Source organism: Rhinolophus sinicus, chromosome 14 (genome assembly GCF_057876585.1).
Source record: "Rhinolophus sinicus isolate RSI-liver-muscle chromosome 14, RSI-T2T, whole genome shotgun sequence".
In the NCBI taxonomy this organism is placed as follows: Eukaryota; Metazoa; Chordata; class Mammalia; order Chiroptera; family Rhinolophidae; genus Rhinolophus; species Rhinolophus sinicus.
Window position 1 is genome coordinate 132,788,270 of NC_142514.1, and position 27,206 is coordinate 132,815,475.

The 27,206-nt window shown below is 37.0% G+C and overlaps 1 protein-coding gene across 5 annotated transcripts in view; it reads left to right on the forward strand.

The window, feature by feature from the left end:
* The window catches only part of PRCP (prolylcarboxypeptidase), a 61,178-nt gene that overhangs the window by 25,738 nt on the left and 8,234 nt on the right, over positions 1–27,206 (forward strand). For all 5 annotated transcript variants that reach the window (XM_019752556.3, XM_019752555.3, XM_074335691.2 and 2 more), the window contains 7 exons: positions 7,203–7,343; positions 11,152–11,253; positions 14,029–14,210; positions 14,446–14,603; positions 15,321–15,493; positions 25,135–25,299; positions 26,023–26,210. In XM_019752556.3, the coding sequence (XP_019608115.2) occupies positions 7,203–7,343; positions 11,152–11,253; positions 14,029–14,210; positions 14,446–14,603; positions 15,321–15,493; positions 25,135–25,299; positions 26,023–26,210 (1,109 nt within the window). The remainder of the gene's footprint in view (positions 1–7,202; positions 7,344–11,151; positions 11,254–14,028; positions 14,211–14,445; positions 14,604–15,320; positions 15,494–25,134; positions 25,300–26,022; positions 26,211–27,206) is intronic.

Consider the following 27,206-nt stretch of genomic DNA (forward strand, 5'->3'; position numbering starts at 1 on the left):
TCTTGAAGACAGGATATCTCCATCTCTGTTTTAGCAGTAGAGCAAAGAGTATTTTAATTTCACGGACTTTTGGTAATTTAGAATGTGAGTCCCTCTTTGGGGTCCACAGTACTTGGTCAGTGAAAAGGGGGTTACTGATGTGGACGGAAAAGGGGCCACATATTAAACCTGACAAGCTCAGGAGACTGAAAATAATTACATGAGATGGCATGAGCATAAAAAATTCCATAACTAAGTGGGCCATGGCGGGAAGTCATATCTTTACCTTCCTTCATAAAGTTAATCTGTGCCTGTAAGTGGGCCTGTCTATTGTCTTTTTGTACCTAAAATGACATCCTTGGAATGTCAGTAATCCCTTTTTTCTGGACCACAGCAGGAAAGTACAGAGTCCCTCATTATGATTCTTGTCCCTTGATTAACATCTCCATGTGAACTATTAACTGTCCTGTACCACCTATGCGAAAGAAGTACCTGTCTCTCCAATTTACTTTTATCCAATCCCAGAGATTTCCCCGCTTTGCTTTCTCCCACCCACTTAATCTGTCACCAGTGGATTTCACGTAATCCTCCTCCTTTGATTCTACATATAAAATAAACTGCAAACTGCCATTTCGCTGGAGCATTTTCTCAAGCAGTTGAGATTTTGCTTCCCGGCAATTGTCAGTTTGGCTCAAATACACTCTTATAAGCTTTAATGAATGAATGAATAAATAAATGGAACCACTGATTTAGAAGATTTGAATTACATTTATTTAATAATTATAAAGTATCTGTCTTGTACAGGAGCACTGTGGTAGCTGTTCTGTCCTTACCGTTCTAATTAGCCATTTATAAGTATAAGAGGCTAGATCGCCACACTTATTCCATGGTGGACTGTCCTGTATCACTCCTTTTCTTCCTTTTCCATTTTGTTATTTCTCTTTGAATAAATAATTTATTTCTAAGAATCTCCTTTTGAAGATTGGGGGCAGGTTACTAAAAAAGTATAGAAGGAGTGAATATAATTGTCTCCTCGTTAATATGGATACGTGAGTGTGTGCCATATATGAAGGAGCAGTGCCTTATTACATATAACGATCATTTCATTTGAAGGGTATATCTGAGGAAACTTTCACCTCCCTTGTCAAAATGGAAACTAGATCTGCTAAGATTGGCAATGAAGAGAGCATCCCTGTGGGGAGGGAAGGCCAATCCTGTTTCGTATACTCAGCTTCCTTTTCAAGGGACTTGAGATCGTTTCCCCTGTCACCAGCACACTGTCCTCAAGGAATACTGTTTTAATTCTTTAAGTCAAATTTAGCCTTCAGTTCTTCGTGATATCTTCATAGTGCAGATGAACAAAGGTAGAACATTTAAGCAGGACTTTTTAATATCTGTGACATAAAGAAGTAGAAATAAATGGTAGTCACACGTGGCCTGACTCATAAGATATGGGTTGCTCTTCCATCTTGTCCTAGCTCTGGGGCTACCACTGTGTGGGGGACAACTTAACTTAATTGGACTCCACTTGTAGACATCTACCTGTCTCCAGCGGGAGACCTACGGTCTACCTAAATCTCTCTTCCCTTCCAAGTTTTGGTTCCTTCTCTGGCAACTTGTATCTTTCCAATGTGAAGATGTTCACCATTTCAGGAGAGATCAAGCTTACCTAGAAATGATGTCAGAATTCATTTAGGAACCCTAAAAATGTAATGCCACAATTCTAAAATTAATAGAGGACACACACATCAAATGGAAGAAAAGGGGTCTTATTTCATTTTAGCACCTCTGGGTTAGAATTGGAAACCAGAGCTCCCTTCTTCAAGGTACTTTAATTTATTGGAGATGTGAGTCCATTTTTTTTTTTTTTTTTTCTTGTCCTGTATATCTGTGAGTCCACTTTTCATATCTTTAGTAAAATTTCAATTAGCTATTATATGTCTGGGTGCATAAATAAAACCAACTGTATACTGAGTTTTTTAAAAACTCTTACTGAGTAAGAGTTAATGCAATTTTGTTTATCAGTGACCTAATGAAATGAGTTAAAAATAGTAGTATTGTAGCAATTACTGAGTCAGGTAAGTGAAAACACCGCCATTCCACATATTCTTCAGTATAAATATTAGTAAATGGCTGGGAGATATGTTCTTCATTTTGCACATTTAGGGGAAAGATAGTCTAGTGTTTCTGCTGAAGTTTGAGTTCATAGTCAGCCCTAGCTGTAATAGTATGTTATACTGACAAAGCAGACTGGCTTTTGTCAGAGGTAGGATTGGGTAGAGGATAAAAGCACATGAAAAAGAATTGTATTTGACTTTTAGTTATTAGTTATGTCACCTTGGGCAAGTTATGTGACCTCTTTGAACTTCAGCATCCTTATTGTAAGACTGGTGAGTGTTATTGGGAGGGGGAAGAAGCGATCTGTGCAAAGCACAGTGTCAGGCACATAGTAGGTGCTCTGTTACCACCCCCACACCCCACTGCCCCTACATTGCCACCAAAACTGTCTACCAGGTGTAATGTTCTTCAGGCTTTTCTGGATGTGAACTTCATTTTCAAATTTTAAAGTCCAAATAATTATTGCTCAAATAAACTGTATGTAAAGGATGTTCTTTTTGTGCCTTCTTGCCTATCCATTTTCATGGATCTCTTTCTCTTCTGCAAGGTGAATGAGGGAAGCATCACTTAAAGTTTCTTGGACCACATTCTAGAAATAACTACTGTATGTGAGTAGAGGTTTCCTTTTTGAGGTCGGTCATGCCTATGTCACTTTTACAGAACGATTATTAATTTTAGTTATTTCGATAAACCAAATTGCAAAACAAGTCCAGCCCTGCCTCTGACTTGTGACCAAGTCACTTGACCTTTGAGCCCAGTTTCTTCAGTTGAACAACACAGATCAAATGGTTTCTAAGACCCTCGTCTCCTTTTGTGTTATGATTTATAAAATCTCTATTCAGGAGCGCAGAGCTGGAAATGGTGTGTAGGTCCCCGTTCAACAGCAGAGGGCACGATGCCCCAGTGTGCTGGGCCATTAGGTATTGGAAACTATACATCTACTATGTAGCTGGACATTGATAAATATGGTGATAGGAAGGAGCCAAGAAAATTCTGTAATGTTTTACAAAGGAGATTTCACTGCCTGTTTCTAGCTGTTTAATGTTTAGGTGAAGCGAGAGAGAGAGAGAGAGAGAGAGAGAGAGAGAGAGAGAGAGAGAGAGAGATCTTGACCTTCTAAGGGTATTTCCTGTAATTCTGTGAAGAGCTTCCTTATCTCTTCACCTCACTTACCCCATCGAAGTACTCTATGCTTAGAATTGGTGTGCAGATTGAATGGAGAAAACTAATATTTATTGAGCACTATATATTGAACTATATCTGGTACTTCAGGTGCATTTTCTCTAATCCTCGCAACATCCTTTGAATTACGTGTTACCCTATTTTATATAGGAAGACACTAGGGCTCAGAGAGGTTAAGTGACTTGCTTGAATAGAGATTCAAGTTCAGGTCCGTTAACTCTCAGACTGCTTTCTTTCTATCATACCAGGGTTCCTACCCCTTTCCTCCAAGCTAAACAATTAGGGATGATGGCTAGGAGCAGGAGTGCCCAGAGAGTGGCCACAGAGCAAGTGTGACTTTCTCTGGTTTTGAAGTTCTTGTGGCCCTTGTTTTTCTAGAGGAAGCTTTCCCTCTGGCAAGAATTTTTAGCCATTTACATTTAACATGATATAGACAAACCCATACCATGTTTTCAAATGTGAAAACTTTAGACTGGATTATTGAAATGTTTTTCTTTATGGGATGCTTTCAAGGGTATAGCCATGTCTCATTTGATAAGGTTAAGTTCTAAAGTTAGTAGGTAAGGTGAAAAATCACTATGGCAGAATTAGCTTTGAAAATCCCACAGGAAGGCATCTTGTTAGAGAGCCATGTACTTCTTTCTTTAAGTTCAGCACAGCCAAGCTTTCCTCCCCTATTGAAATAGATCATGATTTTTCCTGTTCAGTTTCAGATGATACAGTTGGCTTGTATTTGGGGGCAATGTTGGGTGATAATTTACATCTTTAAACATCATAGCCTCATTCAATGTGGTGAGATGCTTACAGTATAAGAGATGTTCTAAAACCTAGATCAAAACAAGGAATAGTGGATTCATGTCTTATTTGGGGCTTCTGCTAACTCAGTGGTTCTTAAAACTTCAGCCATGCATCAGAATCACTGGAGGGCTTGTTAAAATATAGATCCCTGGGTTCTACTCCCACAGTTTCTGAGTCAGTAGATCTGGGATTCAGCCAGAGGATTTGCATTTCTAACAGCTTCTGAGGTGATGCTGTTCCTCCAGGGACCTCACATGGAGAACAACTGTACTTGTTGAGCGGAAGCAGGGGGAATCACTTGTCTATCTTCCCTTCGCTGTCTGTCTGTCCCTCTTGCTCTTTTATTTTTACACTGAGTGGTACCATGTTTCTCCGAAAATATGACCTGGCCGGACAATCAGCTCTAATGAATCTTTTGGAGCAAAAATTAATGTAAGACTGGGTCTTATAATAATATGATATGATATGATACAATATGAGACCGGGTCTTATATTAATTTTTGCTCCAAAAGACACATTAGAGCTGATTGTTTGTCTAGGTCTTATTTTCGGGGAAACAGGGTATTAGTTTAAGTTAAATGCAGGGATTTAGTTAAGTTAAATGCAGGCTCAGCCAACTCTATCCTTTTGCACATTGCTTGGCCCAGAACAAGTACTTGGCCCATTCAATAATTGCTTATTGAATGAATGATTGAGTGAGTATACATATATAATGGGAGGGGTTTTTAACACATGGACATCACTATTATATAGCTGCTCCATACAAACTGTTTATTTTCCTGAATGTAGGCAGTCGTTAGTTTAGGATAGCTTATATTTTAGGACTATATGTGGCAATGATCATAGAAATCAAGAAGCATGTAATTAGGTGCAGTTTTGTGAAACTCGCATTTGGGGACCTTTGATATGAATGTGAAGAGTGTGTATGTGTAGCTGTAGCTCAGTACGGGGAGTCCCATTTGTTTTAGAATGACTTAGGGAAGTCTTAGGTCAGAACCAGCACCTGCCCCAGGGAGGCTTGAGCAGCACTGGATCAGCCTATGTCTGCCCCAGACCAGATGCTGCATTCTCACTCCTGTCCCCCGAAAGCACTGGGACATTCAGCCCCCATGATCCTAAAGGGTCAGTGGGGCTCTGTACTGTGGGGTAACTATCAATTCAGATAGTTGTCTATGAATCTTACTGTGTTATAGGACCTGATAATTATTTTTTAAATGGTGAGTTTATTCGGTGAGGGAGGAAAATCTCAAAAAAAAATGTGTTCAAAGTTCAATTTAAACATAACATCATTTTTGACATGTTTAATGTTATCTGTCTTGCAGAGTCTCAGTATTCTGTGTGTTTCGTTTCTTTCAGTATAGATTAAATTTTCTTCCTTTAAATTCATTTTACTTTTTTATGCTGAAGTATTTTCAAGTAAATTACAGACAGGTTGACATTCTAATTCTAAATTCTTCTATGTGCAGTTGTAAAAAATAAAGAAATCATTTTCTATGTAGCCAAAATAATATAATCACTCCTAACAAAATTAACAATGCCTTATTATTATCTAGTATCTAGTCCATATTCAGATTAACCTAGTTGTCCCCAAATTGTAATTTATATCTTGTATGTTCAAACCAGGATACACTCTGGAGTCATGCATTGCGTCTGTTTATTATGTTCCTTAAAATTTATTTAATCTAAAACGGTCCTCTTTTAATGACATTGCCTTGCCATTGTCTTGTAAAATATCCCGCTTTTGGATTTGTCTCATTGCCTCTTCAGAGTGTCTTCAGCTTGTTTTACCCTGTGTATTTCCTGGAAACTGGAAATTAGACCTAAAGTCTGGATTAAGATACAATTGAACATGTTTAGCCAGAATTTATTGTAGGTGATAATATGTGCTTTGTGTTGTCCCACCTGAGGAGATCCATAATCCCTACCTACCTTACCATTAGTTATACTAACGTTGATCACTAGATTAAGGTGATGACAGCCTGATCCTTCCGTGTGAAGGACATAGTCCCCTTGTTATGAGACGGAGTATTCTCTGTGATATTACTTGGGCACTAATATGAAGAATTCATTTCTCTATCATCCTTTCTCCTAATTTAACACCTTTTGGTAATTTATGCTGAATCATAACTTCGTTAGGGTTTACAGAACTATTATTTTTCTAATTTTGTCACTACTACTGCCAATAGCTGACATTTGATTAAACAGAGCTCTTTTTCATCAACTGGGACTATTTGGTACCCTGAAATACAATTCTGTTGGCAAGGCTGGTTAAATGATAAGTTCTTTACTTTTTTATTCCTAATTTCTAACTAAGGAATTGGTTTAATAGACACATTAAATGGTGAGAAATGAATGTTTTTCTTGATTTTTCTTTTTTATCAAAGACTGGACTAATGGATTTTCATGAGTTGAATATTTTAATCAACTACAATTATTCTTTTTATGTTCAATTTATTTTATATTCAATTTATTAAAACTTTAGCCAGTGATAGAGTCTTTTGTAGTTGGCTCCTGTGTCTGTTAGACATAACTCCATTCATATTTGAGTACTTCCTTGAACAGCAAGATGCATAGGCCGATCTAATTGCTTCCTTGTCCCAAATGTCAGTCAGCCATGTCACTAACAAGCCCTAGTTCCTTTTAGTGGGGAAAGGTATTAGACACCAATATACTGGCCCAGTTTTTACTGGGCTGACAGTGTTTATAGAACTTTTCAGTGGTCTTTTTGGTTTTTTAATTTTGAAATTGAAAGTTTGGATAATGAAAATTCAGATAGTAATGATATCTATATTTTAGAAATTAATGGGTTCACATCACTATTTCCAACTCAATTTAAACATTACTGTGTTTTAAAGTAACTACTTGATTTTATAATTGTATCTTTTCTCTTACACTGGAAATCTTGATCACCAATAACATTGCTTTATCTTACAATATAAAGAAAAAATTTCAAAATAACAGTATCAGTATTACCACTACTAATAAAATCAAATGAAGTTTAAACTTGTTTGTGATTTTTGTAGCATAAGTTGATTTTAACGAAAGAGCAAATGTAATGACTTTTGAACTCATTTAATTACTTTCCTTTGAAATGTGTGTTGTCTGTTTTTGTTTTTTTGCTATAGGTTGATCATTTTGGATTTAATACTGATAAAACTTTTAAACAGCGGTACCTAATAGCTGATGAACACTGGAGGAAAGACGGTGGATCAATACTTTTCTACACTGGTAATGAAGGGGACATTATCTGGTTTTGCAATAATACGGTACGTGCAGATTTGTGAAGTTCCTATGCTCTATTTACCTTTTGTTATGATAAACTGGAAGAAAAATATTTTGCAGTATCTATGACCAAGTTTTACTGTACTTTAAGTTCTTTAAAAAAAACAAAACAAAAAAGGTAAACTCACTAATAATACAAAAACAGCAAAAGAACATGAATAGGCAGTTCATAAAAGAATAAATAGAGATAACCAATAAACCTGCATGTTCAGCCTTAAAGAATTACACATAAAAGGAATGACATACTATTATTAGACAATTGAATTTGAAAAGATATTTTTAAATTCCCAGTTTATTTCTAGAATGAACAAGGATATGAAATAAATAGGAATAGGAATGTTATGGCATATAGTTTTTTATCTTATTTTTATTATGGTCTTTAGAATGTAAATACAAGGGCAGGAATTTTTTTTTTAATTGGGGAATATTGGGGAACAGTGTGTTTCTCCAGGGCCCATCAGCTCCAAGTCATTGTCCTTCTATCTAGTTGTGGAGGGCGCAGCTCAGCTCCAAGTCCAGTCGCCGTTTTCAGTCTAGTTGCAGGGGTTGCAGCCCACCATCCCATGCAGGAATCGAATTGGCAACCTAGTTGTTGAGAGCTCAGGCTCTAACTAACTGAGCCATCTGGCCGCCACAAGGGCAGGAATTTTTGTAGGTTTGTTCAGTAGTGTATTCTCACAGTCCAGGACTACTAGGTATATGGTAGGTTCTTAATAAATATTTAATGAATGAATGAATGAATGAATGAATGAATGAATGAATGAATGAAACCTAATCAAAGCCAATGCGAATGAGAAAAAAATACAAGTTTAATTGTCAAATAGGAATGGACAAAGGTATAGTTGAAGCAATGTTTGAAGCAATGTTTTAATTTGCCTTTACTACTGTTCTACCATTTTTCTTATATTTATGAGGGTAACAAGTAGTATAGCTGTTAGCTTACTTCCCTGACTATATTTTCTCTTTTATAATCCATTAACAAAACTTAATTTAGAAGGACATATGAAAGGAGGAAATTTTCCTCTTTAATGTGCCAGAGCTATGACTAGAAAATACCAACTTTCAGAGCGGATGGGTGACTCAGTTGGTTAGAGCGTGAGCTCTGGGCAACAGGGTTGCTGGTTCGATTTCCACATGGACCTGCGAGCTGCGCCCTCCGCAACTAGAATGAAGACAATGAGCTGCCACTGAGCTCCTGGGCAGCCGGGTGGCTCAGTTGGAGCGTGTGCTGTCAACCACAAGGTTGCCGGTTCAACTCCCGCAAGGGATAGTGGGCTGCGTCCCCGCAACTAAGATTGAACAATGGCAACTGGACTTGGAGCTGAGCTGTGCCCTCCACAACTAAGACTGAAAGAACAACAACTTGATTTGGAGCTGATGGGTCCTGGGAAAAACACACTTTTCCCCAATAAAGTCCTGGAAATACACACTGTGCCCCAATAAAGTCATGTTCCCCTTCCCCAATAAAATCTTTAAAAAAAAGAAAGTCAACTTTCTACTAAAAACCTGGTCTGTGAATTACCTTAAAGTGGGAACTGAATCATATTTTCTCTATTGCTAATTAATGTCTAGCTTGATGCCTGGTATTCAGGAGGTCTCAGTAAATGTTGAACTGAACTAAATTGAACGCAAGGATATGAACCCAGTTATACTGTGTTATTATTGCTTGCCATATTTCTGAGTATTTCCTTAGGAATGTTAAAATTCTAAATATGCTAGTTGAAAATAAAGTAATTCCCTGAGAAATGAGATGCTAGGATGTCTATTTCTCTTAGATCAGTGACCAATCAGAATTTATTTTCCATCAGATTCCCGCTGTGGTATTCTGTGAAACAACCGAGTCTGCCATGTCGCCCTTTCTCTTTCTTGTGTGACTTCCCTTTTGTGCCAAGGTGATAGGGCAGCTTCTCTTGTCCAGTTATTTTCCCCGCTCCTCTTCTTCTTTATTATAGGCAGGCAGCTGTTCCTGCCTCTACCAGACCCCCCCTGCTCTGACTGGCAGCATAACTGAAGGCTTGCCAGGGAATCTCTGACCTAGAAGTGGTAAAAAGGAAGAGATACTCAGCGTAGGAACAATTGCAGAGAACTGACTAGAGGCAGATCTAGAAGGACAGATCCTGGTCCTTTCCCAGTCCTACACAGCTTGCTTTACATGCTAAAATGTTCCAGTCACATATTCTGGACATTCCTGTATTAAGGGGCAGTATATCATAATGGTCAAGAATGAAGACTTCAACCAGACTCATCAGGTTTGAATTCTGGTTCGGCCACTATGCTGTGTCACTTTGGACGAATTTCTTATTTTGTGCCTCAGTTTTCTCATCTGTTAAATGGGTATAGTAATGTCTCGTTTATAGAGTTGTTGAGGGCTAAATAAGAATCAGGAACTTAGAACAATACTGGCACATAATGTTATTAAATGTTAATGTATTGCATGAACCTCTTTTGAAAAATAAAAATATCCCTGAAGTAGAGGCAAAATAATCGCTTATTATAGTGTGAATCAGTTCAATTAAATTGCTTTCTCTCAAAGTCTGGGGTCAGCTCCACAGAGGTTTGGTTGTTTTGATGGATGGTCCTTACCCTTAAGAAGCTCATAGTCTGGTAGGATAAGACACACATGTCTTACTAATATTGCATAGTGGTAGAGATCTATACCTTGCACAGTGGTATTGAGAGGAGGGAGAGATCGGGGTGTGACAGGAAGGGGATGGCATGCTTGAATTGGGTGTTACAGGATCTATAGATAAATTGCAGGGGGTAAGCAGGATGTTAAGAGAAAAGGTGGGGTTTTTGAAATTATCAGAGATATCAGGTTCTCCATTCTCACATGCACACACCTCTTAATTGTTCGTTTATTGACTAAAAACAAACAAAACATTTCAGACTTTCTTAGTTTTTGTTAGGGAACAGCAGCTCATTAAAAAGCGAAAATCTGCACTGGGAATGACAAATAGTTTTAATGTATGCTAAATCTAAATCTGATTGATGTTGGCTGCCTAGAATGCGTTGTTGAAAAAGATTCTGAGGGCACAACTGAGATAAGTGACAAAATGCAGTGCTTGATTAATGACCAGCATTGCATGTGGAAGTAAGGTTGTCTCACAGATTATGCTCTGGAGCCAGACAGCCTGTGTTTGAATTTTGGCACTGCCACGTTCTAGCTGTGTGACTTTGGCAGGAAACTCTTGTGCCTCAGTGTCCTCGAATATAAAATGGGGACAATCGAAATGCATCTCTCTTAGATTGTTGTGAAAATTAAGTGAATTAATACATATGAAGTGTTTAGAACAGTGCCTGACACATTGTAAGCACTCAATTAATATTAGCTATTGCTAGTTACTATTTATTTTCAGGTTAATAAGACTAATATAAAAGTGAGTCTAGTATGTTTATTTGTACTGTTTTCTCTTTTATGTTGTAAATGTATATGAGTAAGCATCAAACTTAGATATCTAGCACTTAGAGTATTTGGCTCACAGTACAATTTGAAGACTATTTTTGATATAATGTTGATTCTATGGCTAGAGTTAGAATAAGGAGAGTTGGAATGACTCGTGGTTGAGCAATTTGGGCTTACTTTTAATTGTTTCACTCTAATACAGTGTGAGATTAATATGCAACAGTGAAACAGCACTTACATAATTTCTCTGTTAAACAAATATAAATTATGTGGCTTCTCAGCGAGCTCTTTTTGGTCTGATTTAACATCTGTTTCATATGAGTTAAAAAAAGGTTCAGTGACTTTTTTTCATATCCTGATTTTATCCTCTGAATCTAAATTTTTCCTAGGGTTTCATGTGGGATGTGGCTGAGGAACTGAAAGCTATGTTGGTATTTGCTGAACATCGGTACTATGGAAAGTCTCTGCCCTTTGGCGTCAACTCATTTAAGGTTAAGTATACTTTTTACTTCTAAGTTTAGAAGTTTTGTTTTTTGTTTCTTTAAAAATTTTAGAATATTTTCTAATTATAGGTCCCACTGTAAGAAAGAAATGATAGCTTTAACTTGAATTGCCTGAAATTTCAGTAATTTGTATTTAATCTTTCATTTTTATATACAATTTGAACAGATTGAGACTTTTTAAAACCATATGATTTTCATTTATAATGTTGATCAGTTTTTATTTAACTCAGTGTAATGAGGCTAGTTTTCACAGGTGAATCTTAATTTATGGCTGCAGAGACTGTGGAGGGAACTTTTCATTGTTTCAGATCTGTCAGTAAACAATTCTGCTTTATAAATTATATACTTAAATTATTGGGTCTACCACTGGAAAAAATGTAATGAGCACTGAAGTGTTTGTTTAATCAAGTGTTTTTAAGTAAAATAAGGACAAACAATCTCTACGATTCAATGAGGCCAACTGGCCACTTGGATTTCCTCCTGGCCTTTCTTATTCTCACAAGGAGCTTTGGCCTTGGCCACAGGCTCTACACCTAATAAATCAGGACACTTTCTTCAACTGAGTCATTCATGTACTATACTTGTGATTCTGGCTACATGATTTTGCCATCTATGCTATTAGTATTTTTCTTTAACCAACTCTCTCTTCAAATTTAGTATTACCTTAACAAAAAACTTAACTAGGTTTTATATACTAGTTATTTTTTCTAAATTACATTAAAATAAAAAAGTACTAAGTTAAAAATGTTCGTGTAATACCTAATATCATCGTACATACTGCCAGTATACACATACCATGCTTTTGGGGAACTCTGAGTTAGAAGAATTTAAGTCAATCATTTTCTAGGCTGCCTGTTTTGAGAGAAGTTTTTTTTATCAGAGGTTTTACTCTCTCATATTATATATAAATTAAATAAATGAGAGTCTTATGTTACAAATGAAAAGCAGAACAATTTATTGGTATTTACCGGGCTGCATGGGAAACTCTATTCTTTAGCTTATTATTTTTCATTATTATGTGATTAGTTAAGTTGACAGATCCTGAAACCAGAGAAGTATTCATTCACCTTGCTGCAGATAGAAATGTAACCTCCTCCCTATGGTTCATACTTTGTTAGCAAAATGGAGCTAAATGCACTCTTTGATATGTTTTTTTCCCTTTGTGTATTCACAGAATTTATTAGTATTATGGGGCATATTACAAATATTATTTAAAGACTTGGGGGGGAAAATTGCACTCAAGTATAGATAGTGTCATGAAAACCAAGTAAAGAATAGTGACAGAAAATGAGAGGTGGGGAGGTAATAAGTCAGAAAGCATGCATCTTGGATAAGGGGGAAGGCTGAGGAGTAGGTGACATACCTAGGAAATATGGCAACTCTGTGATTCCAAATGTGCCAAATGAGGGAAGGAGTCAAACATGTTTGAGTGGTGAGGCTAAAGCATGAAGACCAAACAGGATAATATAATACAGGTATGTAGCTATATTAGTTATCTTGCTATGCAGCAGTTTACCTCAAACCTTAATGGCTTAAAACAACAATGTTTATTATCTCACAGTTCCTGTGGTTAAGGAATTAAGAGTGGGTCAGCTAGGTCGTTCTGTTTCATGGGATCTCATGAGATTAAGATGTCAGCTGGTGCTGCTTTCATCTGAAAGACTGACTGGGGCTGGATGTTCCTCTCCACTCATATGGAGGATCCACATGAGTGCCAGACTGGTACTGGGTATCAGCGAGAGGCTTCAGTTTGTCTCCTCTTGGGTTTCTCCAAAGGCCTGATTGAGTGGCCTCATGACATAGCGGCTAGCTTCCCTCAAATTTGACAATCCAAGAGAGCAAGGTGAAACTGCACTGCTTTTTATGATGTAATTGGGAGTCATGTATCACTTGTTTTATTCTGTTTGTTAGCATGAAGTCACTAAGTCCATCCCGAGTTCAAAGGGAGAGGAGTTAGGCTTCACCTTTTAAAGAGAGACACCTCTTTAGCTTTTCCAGCTTAGCAGGACTCTGAGCTTCACCTCCCTACACATTTTTGCATACATATTTAAATACAACGTACAGAAAATTACACAAATCAAAATACACTGCAGTGAGGAAATTGTCCTTAGTCAGAGAGCTAGATGGTCATAGAATTTACTTTATGAGTATCCTTCTCTCAGGGATCAATGTCTCATGTTGCTGTTTTCTAATCCCCAAATATAGCTGCTCCATAGGTTTTTTTTAACTCCAATTTTATAGTTGTTTACAACAGGCAGGCTAATTTGTTCCAGTTGCTGATATATCAGACATAATAATAAATTCTCTGATGAAGAAGGATGAGTTTTTTACTAATGAGTCTTACGTCAATATTCCACAGGATTTAGTTTACTTTTGCCTCTATCATAGCCATTTTAAATGTTTGAAGATTTGAAATAAAAGTTATAATATAGTAGTTGTCTATTAAACTTAGTATTGTGGTCCATCACATTTGCTGCTAAATGTTCCTTACTGTGTTTCTATTTCTACAACCTCAACAAGGTCTTTGGTAAATTGCATTTAATAGAAATTATATTTAATGCGAAATACATTATGTTCTTTCCACAAACTTAAAATCACTTTAAATCAGCATTGCTATTGCTTTGACTAGGCATTTTAACTCAATTGCCTAGAAATTCTATTTGGAGAAAAGCTTATCTGAGTAGCTTTTTTCTGGGTCTATGCTATGCCTGAGTTGCTATTATGCGCACATTTATACCCATTTTCTTTGTTATTTTTCTTTAGGATTCAAGACACTTGAATTTTCTGACATCAGAACAAGCTCTGGCTGATTTTGCAGCGTTAATCCAATACTTGAAAACAACAATCCCAGGAGCTGAAAATCAACCCGTCATTGCCATAGGGGGCTCTTATGGTGGCATGCTTGCAGCCTGGTTCAGGATGAAATTTCCTCATATGGTGGTTGGGTAAATGCATTTATGTTGAACATGTGCACTTCTTAATGATTGTCAAGCCAAATTTTGAGATTTCTTTTGGATAAAACATGCTCCATTCTATTGTACTGAAATTTCTAGTTTCTAGTTCATTAACAGCTGTTACTTTTCTCACCATTTTTGTTCAATATCAGTTTCAATTTTAAAACAAATTAGACGAGTTACTTTTTTTTTTCTTTTCTCCTTCCTCATTTTTCTTACCATTTAGAGCTCTTGCGGCCTCTGCCCCCATCTGGCAGTTTGAGGATCTGGTACCCTGTGGTGTATTTATGGAAATCGTAACTACAGATTTTAGGAAAAGTGGCCCAAATTGTTCAGAGTGCATCCGCAGGTCCTGGGATGCTATTAATCGACTCTCAAGAACGGGTAAGCTTTCAGGAAGAGAAAGGAATCCTGGGTTTTTTTACCTTTCACTTGTTAAATTCAACATTTCCCACTTTTTCAATCTACTTTTTATTTAAGTACAACATACATATTTAAATATAACATACAGAAAATTACACAAATCAAATTACACAGCTTGGTGACTCCGCAAAGCGAATACATAGTGTCATCACACCTAGATAAGAAATTCCCTCAGAAATCCTCTTGTGCCCTTTATAGTCACTGCCTCTGCATTTCCCAGGCTAATAGCTATCCTACCTTCTAGTCATAGAATCATAGATTAATTGTGCTTGCTCTTGAATTTTTCAGTAATTGGATTTGCATAGTATGTATTTTTTGTGTCTGCTATCTTTCGCTCAATGCTATGTTTGTCAGATACATCCATTTGTTTTATTTCGTTGTAGTTAATGCATTCACACTGCTCTATAGTGTTCCATTTTGCTTATTTATTTATTTCAATAGTATCCTTAAAATGGAATAATTCAGAATACTAATTCTGGTTACTCTCCATGAGGATAGGCAACTTGCCTATCATGGAGTTGTCCAGTTGCTCTAAAAATATCTTAGTGAATGTTGACAAAGTATTGTTGGAGAAATTATGTAGTAGATTTCTAGAATACCAAGTGAGGAGAAAATGATCTGTAAAGTCTTATGTTTTGCAGTACTTTTTAGATTTCAACATTGTGATTCTATTCTCAGGTCCTGGCTTGCACTGGCTTTCTGAAGCCCTTCACTTATGCACCCCATTAACAAATTCTCAGGATGTTCAGCGTTTGAAAGACTGGATCGCTGAAACCTGGATAAATCTGGCAATGGTGGACTACCCTTATGAGTCTAACTTTTTACAGCCTTTGCCTGCTTGGCCAATCAAGGTAATAGGAAAATGTCCCTTCATCACTTTTAATAACATGCTTTTCATTTGTGTGTGTGTGTGTTTGTATACGCACACTCTCTGACTTTTGACATCAAAAGAAATCCCAGTGACAAAGGGGCTTTGGAGTTAGTCACACCTGGGCAGGAATCCTGGCTTCTGTCACTTTCTGGTTACAGAGCATTGGACATGTTCCCTAACTTTTCTGAACCTCAGTTTCCTCATTTGAATACTGGAGATAAAATGCATAGATTACAGAGTTACATGAAGTAGAAATAAGACCAATAGTTGCTGTTCATGGAATAATCACTATGTGCCAAGTTCTGTGCTATGGACTTTGCATATATAATTTATGTAATTTTTACAATGTATGTGAGACACATAGAGCTATTAATATGTGGTCAGTGTTTAATAAGTAGCAGCTGCTATCACAGTGCTATGATTTAGTCAACTGCTTACATATTCTAAGTGTTGCATACATCCTAAAGGGGCCATCCAGTGCAGCAAGGTGGAGTGGAAAGAGCACAGACTCTGGATCCTTAATCCAGAACTACCGTTCAGCAGCTGTGTGATTTTAGGCAAGACTCTCTTCTTCCCAAGCCTCCATGCCTTCCTCTGTGGTATGAGATAATGACACTTACATTCTCGACAGGGTTACACTGAGGATCAGATAAAATACTGGATGTGAAAACACTCTGGAATGGGTAAAGACACATTACACCATAAATTTTTCTTTAAACTTTGAAATACCTTTATTCACATTCATGTAAACTTTATGTTGTTTGTACCAAGTTGTTCAGACTTGTTTCCTGATTTTTTACCCATAGGACTGGTGAAAAATGTCCAGTTGGGGTTAGAGGTACTGCTTGTTAGCACAGAACACTTTTAATGAGGAAGGCAGGAAAATCAGCATTGGCTGCAAGTTAGATGTCCTCTGGGCTACTAGTAGTATTGAAAACTTACAGCAAATCTTTTGATTTTTGATACAGGATGCTTCTACACATTTGATCTGAATCTCTGAAATTTTCTTTTTTATAAACTCTTAATTTTGGAATACTTTTAGACCTACAGAGAAGTTGTAAAGGTCATCCAAGAGAGTTCTCATGTCCCCTTACCCAATTTCAGTTTACCCCTAATGTTCTAATCTTCCATTACTATGGTATGCTTGTCAAATCTAAGCAGCCTGCATTGGTATGTTACCATTAACTTGTTTGTCTTCTAACGTCCTTTTTCTGTTCCAAGATCCAATCCAGAATGCCACATCGCATTTAGTTGTTATTTCTCCTTGTTCTCTTGTGGTCTATGATGGTTTCTCAGTCTTCCCTTTGTTTTTCATGACCTTGACAGTTTTGAGGTAGATGGAGGTATGTTGTAGAACATCCCTTAGTTTGGATTTGTGTCGTGTTTTTCTCATGATTAGGGTAACAGGTTCTTGGAAAGAAGACCGCAGAGGTGGTCTCCTCATCACATCTTGGAGGTTAATGATCCCCACATGAAATCACTGGTGATGATAGCTTTCGTCATTGTTTAAGTGCTGTCTGCTAGGTTTCTCCACTGGAAAGTTACTGTTTTCTCCCTTTCATATGCTAGATTTTCAAAGTAAGTCCAGCCCTTACTCAAAGAGAGTGGGGATTTAGCTCCATCTCCTGGAGGGGAGGATACATATATGAATATATATATAGATATAGATATCTATATGTCTATATATCTATACATATATAGATATTTGGAATTCTTCTCTAAGGAAGATGTGTTTCTTCTCCCTGTTTATTCAATCATTTTTTTATATCTGTATGGACCCATAATCTAATACTATGTTATTCTGTTATTCAAATTATTCCAGCTTTGGCCATTGGGTGCTCTTTCAGATTGGCTCCTATATGCTTTTATTATGCCCCATCCTTTTTTTTTAAATTAAACTTATTGGGGTGATAATGGTTAGTAAAATTACATAGGTTTCAAGTATACAATTCTATAATACATTTTCTATATATCACATTTACACCATAAATTTTAAGGTTCTTTTTGTACCAGAACTCTTTATTGTGTGTGCTGTTTTTAAGGCATTCCTTTGTAAAGAACATTCCTTTTAGTTTTAAAAGACAAAGGCTGGCCAACTTGATGGTTATTAAGTTTAGAGAATATAACTGATTCAATAGTTTGAATGAGTGCTGGAAATGGAAATAAAATTGGTGATATGAGAACAGGTTTCAAAAGCACTTTTAATTTAACTGTCCCTTTGAACTATTAAATGCACACCTTGCTTAAAACTTTGTAACCCAGGTGGAACAACGTCATTTGCTATTAGAAATATTTTCTTCATCTAAAAATTAGAATAACCAGTGGGTATCTTCCAGATAGCAGGCCAAAGGTAAATGTGTATTGAATTAAATTGAATTCTAACAAAACAAAGTTATTTAAAAGAGCAGATCTCTCTCTTGATAAGAAAGCCTGTATAAAAATGATGAGAAAAAACTAAATCTGAACCAGGGTTTAGTCTCCATAAATGTCTATGTGCCTCTGATCTACCATATTGCACTGGATTAGGAGAAGACTTGACTAAAGGTTTGGGTGGATTGCTGGCTACAATGTGACAACTATCAGATTTAACTCTGTATTCTGTAAACAAAGTGAGCATTATATTTGCATCTTTATGCCCACTGGAAGAACAAATGCATTGTCAGATGATAAAAACATATGAGGAATTCACTTGTTATTTATAACAGGGATTGGCAAACTTTATCTATCAAGGACTAGATAGTAAATATTTTAGGTTTTGTGAGCCGTAGGGTTTCTGTGACAGTTACTGCAGGTGTAGCAAGAAAGCAATCATAGACAATATATAAATGAATGAGGGTGACTGTGTTCCAATAATACTTTATTTATAAAACGGAGTAGAATGGATTTATCCTGGGGGCTGTAGTGTGCTAACCCTGATTTAGAAAAAAAGTCAGAGGAACATAGCTTTTTAGTGTTAATTTTTTTATGAAATGAAACAGTGAACAGCCTGACTTTGGTTTTCACCTCACTTCTTTAATTTTCCTTTTGGGATATTTTGCTGTTGAATCTTAAATGTAAGTAAATAGTTCATCCTGTCTCTCTCCTAAATACTCACTCAAAATGAGTGAGTATATCGCAAATGTTTTGCCATCTGTTTTTGATTTAGCACAATCTTTCATCTTTTCTGTATATACATTATAAAAGTTTATTTTTAAGGCAAGATAACTTTGTGTGTTTGCCACACAATCACCTTTTATTAATATTTTTTTTATCCAGGATGAGTTCTTGTCATTTTTTTCCGTTATTTGTTACCCACTTTATCCTTCCTTTTGACATATTAAGGCATTCTCGATTGCTTATATTTATGATACTGTGTCCTGCCTGTACGCCACCAAAAGTAATTTTCTCTTTGCCTCTTGCTTGAGAAACTTCCATTGCCTACATCTGTCTTCAGTTTCAGCCTATCTGATTTCAGAATTTTTCCACTACGTGTCTCCCTCCCAAACTCTTAGCTTCAGATCACTTTCTTTCACTGTTCATTCTATTTCTCCTTTCTTGACCCCCCTTTCTGTTCTCCCAACCCACTAATCCCTGGAACACTACCCAGTTGGGGACCGCTCTTTCACTTGGATAGTTCCATTTAACCAGGACTCCTCCTCCCTCTGATACACTTCCTCCTTTTTAAAGGGCTGACAAACAGCCGTCCTTTTCTGAGTCTGTAACTTAGGCTTAGGATGGTGAGATAATATGTAACAGTTGCATTATGGAAAAAAGCAGGTAATTTCCAATTCTGTCTGGACCTTGTGTGGTTCTGAAGGATCCATAGGCAGCGACATTTTCTGTGTCAACTTAGTATCTAGTATCATTCTTTTAAATTTGTCTTGGGGGCTTTGCACACTCAGACTCCATTTGCTTTTGTTTACTGTTAACAGAAGCTGCAACATTCATGCAGAAATAATCATGGACTTGGCTGATAGAACACAAGGAAGAAGAGAAAAGGGAAATAGAAAACCCTCTGTCATTTGACTGCTCTGTCAGCATAAAACTACTAGGTCTCTCTCAGCTAAAAGAGCAGTTTTAAAGGATGCTGTAGAGTTGTTTATTTTGGAATCATTTTTCAGCTGATAATTCACCAAATCTTTTAGCTTAGCCTTCTGAGTATGCAGATAGATATTGTGAAATAATAAGACATAAAATGGAAAATCTCTTCCGTTTGTCTTGGTGTTTGATAATGTATGCGACCTCTCTGGGTGGTTTAAGCGGTTTAGGTGCATTCTATGAAAGGGGAGCTTTTAATGACAAAACTAATGTGATTATCTGAGTGAGTGTGAGAGAGGTATTGAAGCCTTAGAGAATGAAAATCTGTTAGAAAAGCTGAATGTATCTGCTTAATCCTTTCTCTAATGTGGATGGACCATACTCTCTGAGAGGAGAGATTGGTCTTTTTTCTTTCTATTTTTAACCTATCTTCTTTCCTTCTTCTTTTAAAACATTTTCCTTTGCCCCCTTTTTCTTTCTCTTATTCAAATGCTTATCCTCATAGGTGGAGGGACATTGAAAGCTTTTAAGCAAATCGTTATCTTTACTGCTTGTGGACTCAAAGGGAAGAACCTAAATATTTGGGTGCAGAGCTGATTAGTTTGGTACTAGGGTTGGAATGTTCTACTATCTCTGTGATTTCTATACTCTTTAAAATCAGAATTATTAAAATGGACTTGTAATTCTCTTTTTAAGCTTTTCCTGAATGCTTTACCTTTGTTCTAGGAATTAGAAAGTGAATTAATCCAAACAATTGTCACCCCTATAAACTTTAATTTAAAAAAAAAGTGAATTAAATCTGTCCATTTCATATGATTCTTGAGATTTACATTACTATTTTACAGTTTTGACTATTACATAATAAAAAAGTTTTATGATTTTGTATTATCACAGAATCCCTTCTAAGTTTTTACCTGAAACAAATAAACTTAGAAAAATATAAATACAATCTAAAACCAAAAGAAATTGTTGAAAAAATTGAGCATGAGATTACAGATATATTTAGGCACTATTCGTGTTGTTATTTGTCTCTTACACTGTAATGTCAGAGTTGAGTATGTGTAGTGTAGTGGGTACAAATGGAAGCTTCAGAGTGAGTCTGTATTTGAATCCCACCTCTGCCACTTCCTGGCTGTGTGGCTTTGGGCAAATTTCTTAACCACTCTGTTTCATACGCAACATAGGGATGATAGTAATTGTAATTTTGATTAGGGTCATTATGGTGATTTGATAGGACCTGGTATATAGTAAGCACTAAATTGATGCTAGTTATATAAAAATGACAATAACTGTAAGTGTTATTGTATAATATCAGGGAGACAGATTGTTATACCAGGACTTTGTGGTCAAAGTGTGAGTTGAGAACCTATATTCACAGTTTTAAATTGTGTACCTGTAGCCAGACCTCTCTGAGCTTTTCCTCCTCTGTGAAATGGGAAAGGTCATTTCTGTGTTTCTCCCTGGGTCATTGTAGACAAAGTCACTGACCTCAAGGAACATTCACTAGTGGTACTAGCAGTCTCAGCCCCAGCTGCCCCTGTATCAGTAAATTTACAGCATAAGTAGGAGTGTAGTGCCTTATGTAGAAATTGTTTAGAAGACACTGTTTGTTAGTATCCACAAAATAAATAGAAAGTATAGTACAAGAGCTACCTCCATGTTGAGTATTTGAATGGAAGTGGTTAGCAGGGACTCTTTCCTTGTTGTCTGATTAGATCATAGCCATAGATCATTTGCTACATAACAAATTACCTATGTAAACAGTCATCAGATTGCCCTCATCAAGTGAGTAATACCTGTGAATTATGAGAGTAATAGCTGTAAATTAAAAGCTGAAGTATTATATAAGGTTGAACCAAGCATGCCAATATTTGACTGTGTTTGACTTATACACAAGGCAATTTCATAGGGTTCAAATTAACATTTACGTAAGTGTTGTGTGCATCCTACAGACCTTTAACAAAAGTATATGAATATCTCTTTTTAAATTACTGTAGTCTTTGAATATGTATGGGAAGTATGGGAATAGTCCTGAAGTTTTGCCACTATGACTTCAGTACTTTTTGGAAAACTTCATTCACTCTTTGCTACCAAAATTGTTAAGGAAGTGCATAGAAATATTAATATGTGTTATGTTTTTATGCTAGAGGATGATGTTTGGACTCATAAAATCTTTGAGTTACAAAGGAACTTTAGAACCACCTAAAATTTAAACTTTTCGTTAGTAAATTTGCAAAAAAATTTTAGGCGGTATTTTTCTGGCCTTCTAGCTAGCATATTGTTAGAATTATAAATTGGTTCTTTCTATAAGACAGTTTAACAGGATGTAGCAAAGGCCTCAAAAATGTTTATTTCCTTTGAACCAGTAAAACAATTAAGGGTATATGTAAAGATTTAGCCCCATGGGTATTTATTTTAGCCTTATTTGTAATAATGAAGGATTGTGCGTGATACAAATGACCAATAGTAGGGTTTCTCCAGTTATTCCTCAGCTCTGCATCCTGATTGCTGCCCTCAGGATTTTTTCATGTTGGCTCAGTGTCCTTAAAGTGTGGTGCTGAGCACTGGGTACCAGGGAGATCTGACATCACAGAGGACGGCAGGCCCAGGGTAGCCATTAATCTGGACATAGAATTTCTGTCATTAGAGGCCAAGTTTCTGACCATGATCTTCCATTTGTGTAACTGGGGCTGCAGAAACCCAGGTATTGTCAGCTGGTGCTGGTCCCCAGCCATGCTTGTGTCTTTTCAGGAGTGACAGTAACTTCTGTTTGCAGAGATGGCTATTCATGGGGACTTTTTTTCTTTGCCTGACAGAAGCCCAGTGTTCTAGCTCTGAGAGGAGATCTGATGCCAGCATGTGAGTCACACTCACTTGCTACTGTTCTTTTCCAGAGTTTTTAGGCCCCTTGTCGCTGCACTTCAGCAGCCCCCTTTCCCCACGCCCAGCTTGCATGGTCGCCCTGCCTCATCTACCATGTCTACCATGCTGCAGTTGAACATAATGCTCTTCTCTGCATTCCCTGTGTCTACTCTGTAGTACTGTGCTGCATTTGGAAGGAGCCAAGTCCACTATTTGTGTCCACATTCAGGAAAGAATGCTGATTGGCTGTTGGCAATAGGTAGTTTAATAAATTCTGTGATTGGTTTTGATGTCCATATTTTCTTGGGTATTTCTGATTGATGTATTTCTTTGGAGCATTTTCTGAAAAAAGTGCTATACTTTAGGTATTTTTTGACTTACCATGAATAATTGAGAGTTGTCAGAATAGTAAAACACTGTTTTGCCTTTTTCGTTCAACTTGTATTTCCTTATTACTTTAGGTTTCGGAAGCTCTCAGTTTAGCTCAATTCTGTTTCTTTATGTACACCCTAAACTCTGGTATGTGAGCTCACAGTTACTTTTTTAAGGTACAGTATATTCTGTTATTTGGACATCTTAATTTCTGACTTTTTTCAAACTCAACATTTTCAAAAACTTATTGGGAATAATGCATACTCCATCCATCTCCCTTTTGGGAAGTCACATTGTAATTGAGTGTGTTAAAGCCTCTGAGAAATCTTACAGTTAAGAAAACTGTTCACATTTTCTAAGGCATTTCTTAAAATTGACATGAAACCTTTTTTTTTTTTTCCACAAAGTATCATTTAACCTTCCTTAGAAATATTGTGCTGAATACATTTGGGGAGAGGCATTCAATTTTTTCTTTAATTCATTTCGTTTGTCTTTTCAAGTTTCCCTTTTGTTCAGGAAAGTGTTGCTGGAAGCTGGTCCTAGGCAGAACTGTGATGAGAGACTGGGTTTGCTTGTGGCCACTTACCTCCTTTCTCAGTGTCCTGCTTTCCTGACCGGGAGTATATCCCTAGCCCAGGCCCCAGGCCTTGTAGCTCCTGATGCCCAAAACTCTCTCTGAAGTGGGGTTACTGGGCCCTTTCTTTCCTGGCTCCTCCTCTGGATTTATCTCTCTTTTTTTTGTCAGAACTTGCCTGTTGTGTATATTTTCCCATATGAAATGAGTAGGGACTGGATCACTGAATTCATATGAAGGTGTTAATAGAGGATGGAAAGTTAATGTGGTTTCCTTGCCATTGTGGCTATTTGCAGTTTTACAAGGGGACACTGCCTAAACTTTTTAGCGTAATTGGTAAGATGTACATTTCACGACCAGCAAGACCTGGGGTTGAATTTAGGCCCTACATTTACTAGCTAGATGACCTTGAATAAGCTGATTTAACCTAAGAATCGGTTTCTTCATGTAAAATAGTCGATGATTCTATATCTATCTGATAGGATTGTTTGAGGATTAAAAGGTATAATGGTTGTAAACCCAGGGCTCGGTAATTAGTATGGTTGTTATTATTCAGCTATGATTCCATTGCGTGTGATTTTCCCCCGATAGTTTATTGTGAAAATTTTCAAATACAGAAAAGTTGAAATTGGACAGTGAGCACCCATAAACCTACCACCTAAATGCTATAAATAATATTTTGCTATATTTGATTTATCACACATACATTCACCTATCCATCTTTCTATCTATCCTTCATTCCATCTTATTGTTAAATGCACTTCGAAATAAGTTGCAGACATCAATACACTTCCTAGATGCTTCAGCTTTAACATCATTAACTAGAGTTCAATATTTATGGTTTTTTGAGGTTCAATTTACATACAGTAAAATATACAAATTGTAAGTGTAATGTTTGTTGTGTAACGCAGACACCTGTGAAGATATGGATTATGGTATTTCCATACCCCCGAAAGTTCTCCATGCCATTCTCTATTCAAGTCCCTTCCTTCAACCCCAATTTTGAGTATCACCTGATTTTTAGTACTAAAATTTCAAGCACTGATATAGCCTAGTGATGGGGAGTATTTCGGAGCTGGGGGACTGTCTGACCTGCTTATCACACCATAGGCATTGGAGCTTGGTGTAGTTTTTCCATAAGAAATTTTATGAATTTTGTATTTTTATAAAAATGTAGTCATTCATTCAGAAAACATTTAGTTGCTAGGTAACCTTGCTAAGTGGTGAAGGAGACATTCTGGAATCAAATGAGTGCTGTACAGCATTACAGGGGCTCTGATAGAAACAGGCACAGGGCATAGTGGAGGCATAAAGAAGGGAGTGATTTAGTTTTCCTGACTTGAGGGCATAGGCACTGATGACTCATAGGGGAGGTGACACTACTTGAGCTGAGTATTGTAGAAGAGGAGTTGGTGTTTGCCAGGCATTAGTAGAGTGAGAGGGTGGGAAAAGGGCATTTCTGGGTGAGCCAAGGCAAAGAGGAAGGAAAGAAGGAGCTTGGTATCTGGAAATGGTTTTGCTAGGCGGGAGCAAAGGCTGCAGGAAGCGGTGGTAGGTGGGGAAGACTTTGCATGCCATGCAAATGACTTTGGTTTATTTCTGTAGCTTGGGAAGTAATTTTAGAGGTTTATTCATTAGTGAAGGGATTATACTCACAAGGTAATCAATGCGGTTAAGCAATGAGGTTAAATGCTTATGAGTTTTGCGATCAAATCAAAGTCATGTCTTCTTTGTTTTATTGCACTGTAATTTTATATTCATGTTCTGACTCTTCTTTTATCTCTGTAAAATGACAGGTAGTGTGCCAGTATTTCAAAAATCCCGATGTATCTGATGCACAATTGCTGCAGAATATTTTCCAAGCTCTGAATGTATATTACAATTATTCAGGCCAGGCGAGATGTCTGAATATTTCAGAGACATCAACTAGAAGTCTGGGATCCCTGGGGTGGAGCTATCAGGTAAGTATATATAATTTTCCCAAGTGGAACTTAACTTTTCACTGATATGGTTGTGCTGTCACAGAGTTCACAAGATGTTGTCACCTAAGTTGGATCTCGATCTGGGCTCTGTAACCTTACACTCTGAGACCGTGGATACATTTTTTCATTCATTCATTCATTCATTCATTTATTCAATCATCATTGTGAGTACTTACCATGTGTCAGGCACCCGTCTAGATTCCAAAGATAGAAAGATAAATAAGACATGATCTTACCATGAAATGTAGCTTGTTGAAAAAGAAGAGTAAACTAATATTACAGTAGGTCTTGATAAGTCCTATAAAGGAAGCATTTTATGAATAAATAAAAGAACTTGACTCTCTCTGAGCCTCTATTTATTAATCTATACAATGAGAATAATAATAGTAAATAATAATAAATAATAATAATAGTACTTTCCCTCCAGAGTTGTTTTGAGGATTAAATATGAAAATAGATGTGAAAGAAAGCAGTTTACAAAGAAGGAATATGTAGCCCTAACTTCTGTGACTTCTCAACTGTGCCTTTCCAGGAATAATGAGAGGTGATTGGCGTAGAGGTGTAAAGAGCATGGGCTCTGAAGCCAGACTGCCTGAGTTCAAGCCCTGGCTTGGCTGCTTACTGGCTGTATGACCTTGGACAACTTATTTAACCTCTTTGTGCCTCCTTTTTTCACTGGATTCTTCTGGTGTGCTTTTCCAGGCCTGCACAGAAATGGTCATGCCCTTCTGTACGAATGGTGTTGATGACATGTTCGAACCTAGCTCGTGGGACTTGCAGGAATTTTCTGATGCTTGTTTTAGACAGTGGGGTGTGAGACCAAGGCCTTCCTGGATCACCGCTATGTATGGAGGCAAAAACATCAGTTCCCACACAAACATCATATTCAGGTAAGTTTTTGCCGGTTCAAAGAAACATTTGGGTTAATGGAGACATTTGTAGAGTAGCTGAGGACATAGAACCAGGAAAGTGTTGGACAGTAAAATAACATAGAATACAATAGTGGTATCCATCATGTTGTCCTACTCCTTGAAAGACACAAGATGCTGAGAAGAGGTAAGATTTTATACTCATTACCAGTGTGCTTTTTAAAGGCTTCAAAACAACATGGCAACAAAATTAAAATATTAAAAAACATTCCCCAGCACAATATCAAGCATCATCTGTTTTTCTCAATTGGTCTTACTATTGTTACTGTTGTTAGTAATCGTAATAAAAAATTTCCAGTGTTTAATCAACAAACACTTTTAAAGTGCCCCATGTGTTCTGTTCCAGGTACTCATTATATGAGACACTTTAAGTAAATTACCTAAAATTGAATCCTCACAACTCTGAAGTAATGGTTATAATCCCTCTTCACTGAGGGGGAAAGTGAAGGTCACTGTGTTCATTCACTTGCAAAGTTCATCCAGGTTTGTTTTAGTTACTAAGTGATAAAGCCAGATTTCAGCCTTGGCCTGTTTGACTACATTACACTGCTCCTGTAGTGACATATTTGGTATTGGTTCATATCAGACTTAATCGAGTAGACTCTATGTGGGTCTGATTGTGACTTTAAAACTTCCTTATTTGGGCTTGTATATTAGGTTGTCAGCTATTAAGAACAGCAACCAGTTAATCAAAAAATTTCCCCAAATCTCTATGGAAATAGTAGAGAGATACCCATACATACCTCTTAACCTGGAGCTATTGTTTAAATTGTAAATGTCATTCTTTTGCAAGCTGTTCTACACAAGAGTCAGATTTGGTCTTCGTGATGCTCCCCAGCTTTTAGGAGAGAGAAGTTCTGTTTTGAGTGAAGGGTCACTCTCTGCGTTCAGGCAGGTAGCACTGCCCACTTTACAATCTATTTTATTGCTTTCTTGCCACTTTCTCACCCAACAGGG